The sequence below is a fragment of the Pundamilia nyererei genome, unplaced genomic scaffold (assembly GCF_000239375.1).
Source record: "Pundamilia nyererei isolate P.nyererei 1_Seehausen unplaced genomic scaffold, PunNye1.0 scaffold00016, whole genome shotgun sequence".
Taxonomy (NCBI): Eukaryota; Metazoa; Chordata; class Actinopteri; order Cichliformes; family Cichlidae; genus Pundamilia; species Pundamilia nyererei.
Window position 1 is genome coordinate 2,296,889 of NW_005187417.1, and position 11,068 is coordinate 2,307,956.

General features: G+C 40.8%; 2 protein-coding genes across 2 annotated transcripts in view; both read left to right on the forward strand.

The window, feature by feature from the left end:
- Positions 1-6,938, forward strand: part of LOC102191985 (E3 ubiquitin-protein ligase RNF180-like) — a 21,363-nt gene extending 14,425 nt beyond the window's left edge. Inside the window, exons 2-6 of the mRNA XM_005725652.1 lie at positions 1,643-1,924; positions 3,017-3,145; positions 4,058-4,319; positions 4,414-4,512; positions 6,148-6,938. Of these exons, the coding sequence (XP_005725709.1) occupies positions 1,643-1,924; positions 3,017-3,145; positions 4,058-4,319; positions 4,414-4,512; positions 6,148-6,335 (960 nt within the window). The 3' untranslated portion in view covers positions 6,336-6,938. The remainder of the gene's footprint in view (positions 1-1,642; positions 1,925-3,016; positions 3,146-4,057; positions 4,320-4,413; positions 4,513-6,147) is intronic.
- Positions 6,939-8,292: 1,354 nt separating this feature from the next.
- Positions 8,293-11,068, forward strand: part of LOC102210872 (regulator of G-protein signaling 7-binding protein B-like) — a 9,592-nt gene continuing 6,816 nt past the window's right edge. Inside the window, exons 1-3 of the mRNA XM_005725539.1 lie at positions 8,293-8,707; positions 8,958-9,130; positions 9,881-10,011. Coding sequence (XP_005725596.1) covers positions 8,576-8,707; positions 8,958-9,130; positions 9,881-10,011 — 436 coding nt within the window. The 5' untranslated portion in view covers positions 8,293-8,575. The remainder of the gene's footprint in view (positions 8,708-8,957; positions 9,131-9,880; positions 10,012-11,068) is intronic.

The window sequence follows — 11,068 nt, forward strand, 5'->3', positions numbered from 1 at the left end:
AAAACAAACTAAAAACTACTTCCAAAAACATTCAGCTTTGATATTAATGAGTTTTTTGGGTTCATTGAGAACATGGTTGTTGTTCAGTAATAAAATTATTCCTCAAAAATACAACTTGCCTAATAATTCTGCACTCCCTGTAGTGTTCATCTCCAGTAGGTGGTGTAGAGGGTTATCAGATCAATAGCTCACCTTTTGATCACCTCTTTGTCAGCTGATGAAAGAATCCATGTAATCTGTTGAGAATAGATTCCTTAATGTACATCAAAGTTAAAGAGAACATAGTTGTGATTGCTTGCAATGGTAATAAAAGGATTGTGCAAAACATGGAAACATCTCAGCGTGATCTCTACCAGGACCAAAAGAATCACAGAGACCGATGTTGTCTCACCAAATCCATGTGACAATAAGTGTTTTGATTTTTGAAACATCTCATGTCCAGGATTCATCACATTGCTTCTCAGTGCTCAGATTAACGTCCCTGTCAATCCAAAAAGTCCTGAAGGTGAGTGAAGTCGCACTTTAGTTAACTGTAAAACCCTTGTTCATCCATACTATTGTCCAAATGCTTAACAATCCTTCTGATGACTGCTGTAACACCTCCAGCACCTTCCAGGATTACAGGCCTAGCTTTAAGTGAGTTTAACTTTGCACCTTAAATACTAAACAGTAATATTCACGTATTTGCTGCAAACTATAAATTTATTTTTTTATCATCAAAATGAAACAGCTGTGGACCACATGGAGCCTATATCTATTTGCATGTGTAGGCTACTTCCAAAGGTAGTAGCTTTAAAATGATTTGAGCCACTTCAGATCCTATCTGGATCCACATCATCAAGCGATTGAACTAATTGATTTCCAGCCTCCAACTTCCGACTCAGAAATCAATCTCTGTACATGTGGTTTTCCTAATTCCTCTGGAGGAGAGATGGGAGGAGGACTTTTCAAACAACCAATTGTTTGTATTCACAGCTGACAGTTTGAATGTCCAAATATTTTTGTCATTAGTTGTTTTTTTTGGGGGGGTTTTTTGTCCTTTATTTGAGAGTCAGGACCAGTGCAGGTGAGTTCATCATTATGCATTGACAGCCTTTGTCACCATGTACAGATGAAGGACCCACTGCAGGAAAATATGCAGAGATCCATGCTGCGCTGCAGGAAGTGTCGGAAAAGCATCATAGACTCAACATGCTTGTTAACGGTAACAGTTTATTTTAAAATCCTAAATGTGTTTTCTTTCATTAACTTCATAGTTTACTTTAGGAGACGTTTTATGGTATTTGATTGGGAAATTAATGTGTGACAGAAGCTAAAACAAAACCCACAAAAAAGCAAATTTGGCCCAGTCTTTTAATGCTGCTTCAGTTCATTGAGGTTTATGGACCAGACCTCAAACTAATAGAGCTCTAGTCCACAGATGTACAGAGGAGTTCATGGTCGACCCAATAACTAAAGGTGCTTAGGTCCCATGGCTGAGTGAGTGTGACCCGTGTGAACAAAGATAATATGTCAACATTTTCTTTTTTTCTTTTTTCTTTTTTTTTTCTTTTTTTAAAGCTGTGTTGACTGTTATTGTTGGAAGAGGAGCAAGAAACTGAAAAAAGTTAATCATTAAGCTTTGTTCCTTTGGTGTTCCCAGACCCAGTGGACTGCTGGAAAACTGAACTGCCAGAATTGTAGAGCTCGCCTGGGAGGCTTCAACTTCATTAATCGCAGTCAGTGTCCCTGTGGCACTGACACCTCCATTCACTTCAGCAAAAGCCGCCTGGATTACGACCACAAGCACTCCATCCTGATGGGCCAGCCTTTAAGGTCGAGGCTCAACAGGGGACAGATGGACATTTCTCAGAATCATGAGGAGAGGGCTGAGTTTAGCACGACTACACTGGATAGATTTCGGGATTTTAACTGCTGCTACAATGCCCCATGAGAGTCCTATGGAGGCCTCAAATCCACAAACTGATGGACGAACTCCTGTAGAAAGAGAAAATGCTCTCTGGAAGAGTGTGCCAGCTTCCTGTGGTCGTGATTTTTACCCTGATGTTGTCTCACATCCTGCAAGCGAGCAGCTTCACACAGATGGTGAAGCCTCTTCATCTGTTTCTGAGGGTACCCAGCCGCCTCTGGATCAGCATCTCCTGCTAACAGAGGAGGGTGTTGAGTCTTCTGTAGAGACTGCAGCTCTCTGCGACGAGGTCTCTGATCCTGCTGTGTTTCTCAGAAGGAGATGGATCTCTGACAGTGTCTCTGAGCATGAAGAAGAACCAGTGGTATATTCATTTTTATTTATTTATTTTCTCTCTGTTTGGATTTATTGTAAACTGTCTTTAACCTGCCAGACCACGTGATTACGTGTGAGTACAGAGTAGTAGAAGTAATGGTCAAGTGAATTCTCGACTCTGTTACTGACTTTCATCCCAAAACCACACTGAGTATTTCCAGTGTTCAGAATGCATCTGAATTTGGGAGGGGGGGGCTGAAACCTTGGCAAGGTTATTTCCCATTTTCAGTCTAACTTAGCAGCCAAGAGAGTTTTAAGGCACGGTTAACCTCATTCTCATATAGCAATGTATGCTGTAGCCTACCATAGCTGGTGGGCAGATAACTTCCAAAGTGAGCAGCAAAGTGGTCCAATGGGATTGTCACCTACAGCAAGAAGGTCCTGGGTTCAAATCCAATGACTAGGACCTCTGTGCGAGGTTTGCATGTTTTCCCCATGTCTGCGTGCTCTGGCTTCCTCCCACACTCCATAGACCAGCATGTTGGGTTAAACTGTGATTCTAACTTGGCTGTAAGTGTGAATGTGGGTGCAGCTGGTTGTTTTTCTCTCCAATTTAACTCGGTGACAGATTGATGACCCTGTGTTCCCAACCTCTTGCCCCCTGATAGACAGCCCAAACTTGTGGTTAAACTGTCTGCTTGCATACCAGTGGGGAAAAAAAAAAGAGTTCACTAGCTGATAGATTCTGTTGTTTGAGCTGCTAAATAAGTGACATGTGTGTTATTGTCTCAGCCTCAAACCTCTGTGGGCTCCCCACCCTCAAACAGCCTTAGCAAAAAAGAGAAGAACCATATGAAGAGTGTGAGACGGAAACAAAGGAGGAGAGAGAGATGGCTGCAACACCAGAAGGAGAAAGCACTGGTGAGAGAGCAAAGTTCACACTGAGTTCGTGTCAGTATGAAGGATGCAGTCAAGTGGCAGCTGCTGTGGCTGAAAAAGGAAGCCAACATGGAAGTGCTGAAAACTGCAGCTTCTCCAATGATTCCTTCATTCTAGCTCAAAAAGCAGGGCAGTCACCATTATCATGGTAAAATACCCCAAAACATTACAGCATAAAAAATCTGTTTGGCACAGAATGGGGGCTTTGGCCTCTGTGGATAGTTTTCCCTTCATAACAACTCTATTTTAAGACTGAAACTTGAGGCTGTGGCTGCTTTATTTGATGGGGCTGATAGCTCTGCTGGACTTCACCTAAGTGTTTGTATGTTGGTGACTTTTAGATGCATTTTAATAAAATGATCTGATTTGGCTTGCTGTGTATAGATGGAAGACCAAATGCATGAAGGCCGTGCTTCAGTTGTGGTTAGCGAAAATCCAGTGTTTTAGTAGTCTGCTGTTTGGCACTAATCAGCTGAAGTGCGTTTCCCTGTGGTGTGCAAAAGTCTGTGAACTGAAGTGACATGGTAAAGAAGAGTGTGCCAGAATTCCTCCACAATGATGTGAGAGACTGAGTCATACAGAAAATCATTACTTAAAGTTGCTGTTGAAGGTGGTTCTAGATGTTGTTGAATCATGGAGTGTAGTTTTTCATATGACTGCCTGGAGTCCTGTGAAAACCTTCAGACATAACTGTATCCGTAAGTGTAGAAAAACACTATATAAGAACCAGTGCAGTTACCATATGCATGTAATAATGAGCAGGACTTAAATTATTTTAGATACAAGATTCAAAATGTGATCTGGGCAGTTTCTCCTCCAAAGTATGCTTGTAGAAGCGTTTTTTCCCTCCTCCGTTTGGGACCAAAAAATAAAAACTCGGATGTTTATGTCCAGGCTGAACGTGTGAGAGTTTTGCTGCTGGATGATAATGATGATGATGATGAGGAGGAGGAGGAGGAGGAGGAGCACCAGGAGAACAGGGAGAACCTCACTTGTGCTGTCTGTCTGGATGTCTACTTCAGTCCTCACAGAAGTCAGGCCTGTGGTCATGTCTTCTGTGAGCCATGTCTTCGCGCACACGCCATGAACAGTGGAAATGACAAGACCACCTGCCCTCTCTGCCGGGATGTCATCTTATACACCAACTTACAAACTGGTACGTTTGTTAATTCGCTCTTTGTGTTCAGAATAGCAAACATTTTCTGGTGAGGATATGCTCTTTAGTTCGTCCCCTGTTCTGTCTTCTTCAGAGCTCGATCAAAGGGCAAAAACCTTTTTCCCAAAACTTTACAAGGCTCGCAAGTGTGAATTTGAGGCTTCGCCGTGTGCATCATGGCCTCTGCCTGAAGGTGAGAAGCTTTGCTGTTTAGTTTAATTTGTTTTTATTTGACTAGGAAGTGTTTCCAGTGTAATACTGTGACAGAAAAGTCTGGATTATCCCGTTTCTGTGAAGGTTGACAAAAGCAAAAATGCATGAAGTAGTTTTCAATCTCAGCTCACATTGCATCAGGACCATGGTTCTGAGGAAGCAATAAATGGTATTGCTTTATCGCCTTGCTTTAGTGTCTGTAGGGTATTTTATCTTTACACAGCTGGTTGTAAACTGTTAAAACAATAACTGAAACTGGAGTTAAAATCGATATAGTTAGGTTTGCAAACCAGACAGAGCATTCCTCCGCTTAAAAGCTTTTAGTCTCTTATGGTGGATAGATGATTCAATTTTATTTATACAGCACCAAATCACAACATCAGTCACCTCAAGGTGCTTTATATTGTAAAATAGAGGCTACAATAATACTGCCTGTGATAACTGTGACACCCAGAGAAAGAAGCATCAGAACTTAAAGTTTTGGAATGGGACCAGTTCTGATTTGACAATAGATATTTATGTCTTTGGGAAATATATAATTTTTAATTCTTTAAATGTAACACACTTATGTACACTTGGGGTTGTGATACATGTATGTATTCACTTGAACCCCTTAGTTGTGTGCCTGAGGTGACCATATTGGAGTTACTCCCTCTTACTCACAAACAAATCCAAGAGAAGATGACATTGTGTGAAACTGAGGAGTGTGTGGAGCAGTCTGAAGCCTGAGCTTCTGGTTTCTCGATCAGGGCATAAAACCATAATTATGTTTGTTTTGAGATCATGATTATTTACCACTATTATGGTCACTTTTTTCCCTTGAGCTTTAATTAAAATTCAAATGAAATATACTCAAAATGTTAATAAATAAATGAACTAAACCTTTCACAGCAGCCTGGCAACGAGTGAATCTGGACTTTCATGGAGAAACAAGAGTAAAAGAAAAGTTTGCTGAAGGGCAAAAGGAGTAAATTATTGAACAGAATGCAGTTCAGTTCACTCATTTGTTTTAATACTTGTTATAAATCCAAATTAATTACTCGGATAACCTCTATTATTTTTACATGTTCAGACATGTCATGTCTAATGTGAGTATCTAGCACTGGCACAATAATAGAACCTAAAATAAGGAAAAAACCTGAGTCCCATTAAAAAAATGTCTGGTTTTCTAACTTGAATTCTTTATGTAGAGCTCCTTATGTTATTGCAGAGCAAAAGTAAAGGAAAGAAACTGATGAGAGATTGAAGGATTTGATGGTTGTGAATAGACTCAGGCAGAATTACCAGATGAAGGTTTCTGGCTGAGGAAATGATGTGTAGTGCGCTTATCTGCCGAATGAATTGAATATTTTCATATGTTTGTTTCATCTAAAAGCTAATCATTGTTTTATAGGTTTAATATTCTTCCACTTTTTAAAATTCTGCTCTTATCAAAGGTTTATTTGTATTTGGAGAAATTTTTTTCCCCGTTAAACATGTATCACCTTGTAAAATATAAAATTTGTATTTCTGTTGTTTAAAAGAATAACATTTTGAACCTCGGCACAAATAATGACATTACACACAAATTTTGATTGGTCATTAAATGTGGAACATTTCATCTCTTTCTCATTAGGTATCAGAGACGAAGATTTTCCCGTGCTTCATTTTTACGGAGTGCAATTGGGCCACATTTTGTTAAAGATATTTTTTGTCATGAGCTGCATCCTGTGCTGTGTCCTGGTTCTAGTGTTCCTCTGTTTTATCCTATTCTTCTACTGTTTTAGACCTTATGGTCTAATTGCATCATTTCTTCCAGATTAGGCCTACTGAATCGCATGTCGGATGTTAATAGAGTCCGGGAATACCTCTGAAACAACAGAGGGCATGTGAGACATTTGCAGAAATTGTTGAGAAAAGTTTATAGTATTGAGTGTGATTGGGGTTTAATAACTACCTAATTACTTGAAAAATCTTCAGTCTGATGATTTTTGTCCTGCTAACATAACAAAGCACAGAACTGCAAAACTGAGCTTCTTGTGTCGTGTTCACTAAGGTCACTTGACAGCAATTTGAATTTTGAATGCCATATTTCTTAAATTCAAAGGTGCCAAGCTTTGAGGCATCACCTGACAACGACCGTATCAGTGTTTTTATTTTTTTCAATCATCTGCTGAAAACTGTTTCATAGGTCTTTAATTTCTGTCCGTCATGTTTCACAACGTATGGATGTGAAAAAAATTGAATGTAAGTACATATCCTTGACTTATGTACACTTTATCCAAACTGTGAAGCACTTTGTGTTTTCAAAAGTGCCATCCAAAGATCTTGCTGCTGTTCCATTTTCTGTATCAAATGTACAGAGACACGCTGCTTCTGTGAAATGTAATCCATACCAGGAGTCTCAATAAAGGTTAGCTGCCTGATTTTTGGTTGAAAATGTGTTTTTATTTATGGTTTTTAACTCATTGGAAAATGCTAAACTATAATAACTGCTCGGTACACCTGTTTTGGGCACTTTCTCTCATTCTTCTCAGAACCTCTCAAGTTTGACGGGGAGTGCTGGTGCACAGCCGTTTTCAGATCAGTCGAGTTAGTCTGGGCCCTGACTGGACCACTTAAGGGCGCTCACAGAGTGGGCCCAAAGCCCCTCCTTTGTCTCTCTTTACCCAGCTAAATCAGCAAACACCTGGTCAGGAGCAGGTTTTAAATTGTGGTTTAAAAATGGCTGAAGCACCATGTAATTAAATGATTAAAATTCTCTGCTGTCGCAATGTCGTTCTTTAGTAAAACCACGATATAAAGCACAAAATGTGCATTGCATAGTTGCATGAAATAATGTGGTGATGGAGAAAATCTATACATGTTCTTATACTTGATTCTAATCTAAATCAGTATCTGCTGACAAAGTAAAGCCCTAAATCACCACATTAATGTTTTTCTGTCCCAGTATATTTTGCGTTTTACTGTTACGTTTGTTTTATTCATTTCAGATTTTTATCATCATCTAACTGTGAGTCTGATTGGCGCAGGCAGTACTCGGAGAGCATTTTGGTCAGAAGTCACATGACCTTGATATTTGAGCATACATGGCGCCTGCAGCAGAGAGCCTGGTTTAACAGATAAAGTTGATAACCACCTTAATGATGCTGGTTATTTCACACTGGGGTCTGAGGTTGCATCAAGCTAGCTTAAAGCACAGGAAGCTGTAATCTAGCCATCAAGTGTCTGTATTTTGAAGCCTAGTTTCTTTACATACATGACATAACAGTAAAAAAGATGGATGAAGTTACATGATTCATTCATTCAAGTCATACTTTGAAGCCTTGAGATGAGCATTTATGCTGACACGGTCTTGGTTTCTTAAAAAAAAGAAGTTACCCCATGTCTGATATTGGGGTTGTTTCCAGGACTCCTTTTTTAATAAGGTGGCACACTGGGGACTAAAGAAACGTAGCTTTGTTTTCACCTGTTCTTTTGTAGTGAATATCTTCATTTAAACCAGGGATGTCAAACTTAATGTCATAGGCCACATGCAACCCACTTCGACCAGTGAAAGGGAGGTGGGCTGCTGCCACCACACAGTCCACTTCGCACACGCCCCTGACTGATATGCAGTAGGTAATGAGTTTAAAAAACGTGCATCTCGTGGATGCAAGAAAATCATATCGTTTGTCCTGTATGCACAGAAACGGTTAATTTTCAGTCGGAGGGTGACGACTTGTTTTGCCGTTGGCTCTCTCTGTATCCTCCGCACACGTGAGCGTGGGGCGGAAGACGGAGGAGCCTCCCTGTCGGCCTTCAGGAGGGGCTGAAGGTGACTCTCCGCTCGGCTGGGATGTGGAGGGAGCTGCTGGGATATCTTTTCTGATCCTGTTCTGGGGAACAGTCACGCACCGCTGCGGGAGGGGGCTTTAGGCATTAAGCAGGGGGGGGGAAAGAAAAGCCCACACCCAGCAGCGTCTGCGTGTCGTCTTCTTCTCCACAGAGGACACAGCAGCCACCAGAAAAGAGAGGGCATCGCTCGCTGCGTCTGGCTCGGCTCCGGTGGTGGGTGTGCATGCATGTGTTCTGCACCGTATGGGCGGAAAAAACGCCCAAGATCCACAGGGAGCATCTTTCCGCTCGGTAAAGCGGCGCAGACGGAGACGGATCGCCGGGAGAGTACTGAGGGGGCTGTGGACGACAGCAGGATGGTGGGTACTGAAATAAGGATCGTAGTCATGTCTGTTAATGATTAACTTGAGCTCAGCTCTGCACCAAAGGACAGATTCATGCGTGTAAATCCGACTTTTTTACGCGCAGGTGCAGCAGCATTGGCGCATAATGGATAAAAAGGTCGCGATGAGCCGCATTAAGAGTGTGTTTGTTGTATTTGTTGCATTTGAAATCACACACAGTAATATCGTGTCCTTCCTGATCGCGTGATGGTTTGTTTTCCTTAAGACTGTGCAGGAATTCAACACCCTCGTAGCGCTGTACCGGGAGCAGGTCATCTCCGTCGGCGAGATCTCCGCCGACTGTCCTTCTCTGCGGGCTCAGATGCACCACACACGGTCCAAAGGATGCTCCATGGCCCGGGCTGCGCACCAGGACCTCGCCGTCATCTCTGTTTCGGGGTTAGACACGAGTTTGAATGATAATATTTTTTTAAGAAGAAACTGTGGCTCCCTCATTTATTGAATTTATTTTGTCTTTTTTTTTTTTAAACGTTTATGAGCTAAAGTTTATTCAGGTAGAACAGGTGAGCATCACAGAGTGTATTTTAAGTTAAATCAGTAAAGCAACAATTTTGAAAAAGGAGTCAGTGATAGATTTTATCCACAGTTAGTCACACATATACACATATTTTATTTTATTAAGTGAAGGTTAAATATGCTAGATACTAGGTGTTCCCAATCAGGGATACATACAAGCGGGATACTAATCAATCAGTTATCTAAACAACTACAACTGATGAATTAGCTTTGAGCAGAAAAGGTAACAGTTAATGCAAAATAAGACTTAGAATATAGACAAAATAAATTAATTTGTGACTGTAATAGAAAAGTAATGATCAAAATAAAAGGTAGGAATAAAAGGTTGAAAAAGAACGATTAGAAAAATATTACATGCATTAAACAGTTTAATATAAACTTAACAGAAAAACGTGGCTAAATTATGAATGAAAAGTTATAGATTATTGTTGATTTGAGACCACAAAAAATGAAAAAAAAACAACAAAAAAATGGTTTAAATACAGTAAAAATATAAGTAGAACTTATTTAGCTAAAAGTTTGTCTAGCAGTTTAATTGTTACGTATTGGTGTGGAATAACAGATGAAACTATTGACTGCGAGTGTCTGATTCTCCTCTCCTTAATGCTGCAGTCCAGAGGACGGGGAGATCCATCCCGAGATCTGTCGGCTCTTCATCCAGCTGCAGTGCTGCCTGGAGATGTTCATAACGGAGATGCTCAAGTCGATGTGCCTGCTGGGGGTGCTGCAGCTACACAGAAAAAGTACAGTTACAGTAGTGAACACACGGTGTGATGATGCTGAATTGCTGAGTAAAGATAAAAAATAAAAACCGCCTGTGGCCAGGTGTTTGAGTGTAGTATTTAAAAGCCAAGTGTAGTATTTAAAAGCTTTAAAAATCAAGTGTTACTCCCAACTGATTTCATTTTGCTTTCAGATAACAAGAATATTATTATTGTTGTTTTAACCACCTTCCAAGTGCAATATGCTGCTACCATGGATATTATGTTTTGGTTTGTTTGGGCTGTGTTTGTATAGTCGGAGTAATTGGATATATATGCCCAATAACGCACAGTACAGATGTTTGATGCAGCTTGATGAGATGCAGACTTTACAACCTGAAATCCCCAAAAGACCTGAGTGGATGTTTGTGGTTCAACTTATAAATATTTCTGACGTATATGGAGAAAAAAGTTCCGTGTTTTCCAGGCAGTTGTGCAGCATGTCTTGCATTTTGTGCTAATGGCTCAGTCACACTTGGAGTAAAAGTAGAACACTCCTTGTGACTAGTATATCACCAGGTGGTTGCTTGGTGATTGCAGTGATTATTCTTCACTTTCATCAACCAGTTGCAAGTCGTTGCAGTAACCAATTGCTAGTTCAAAGGTGACAAATTCATCTTCTGGGGGAACACATTTGTGTACAGGTCGCCTCATGGTAGCTGCTGTCTCCAACCAATCTCACTCCGATTTGTGAATGATCACCGTGTAACAGCACTTTGACCAGACCCTTTGTCACTGTGCAGTTAAGTTGCCATCCTGCAGCAACTACATCACTACTTGTACACTACAGTGAATTTCTGCACCAGATACAGTGGCTTGCAAAAGTATTCGGCCCCCTTGAACTCTCCCACATTTTGTCACATTACAGCCACAAACATGAATCAATTTTACTGGAATTCCACGTGAAAGACCAACACAAAGTGGTGTACATGTGAGAAGTGGAACGAAAATTATACATGATTCCAAACATGGTGACTCTGGACGAGCTGCAGAGATCTACAGCTCAGGTGGGGGAATCTGTCCATAGGACAACTATTAG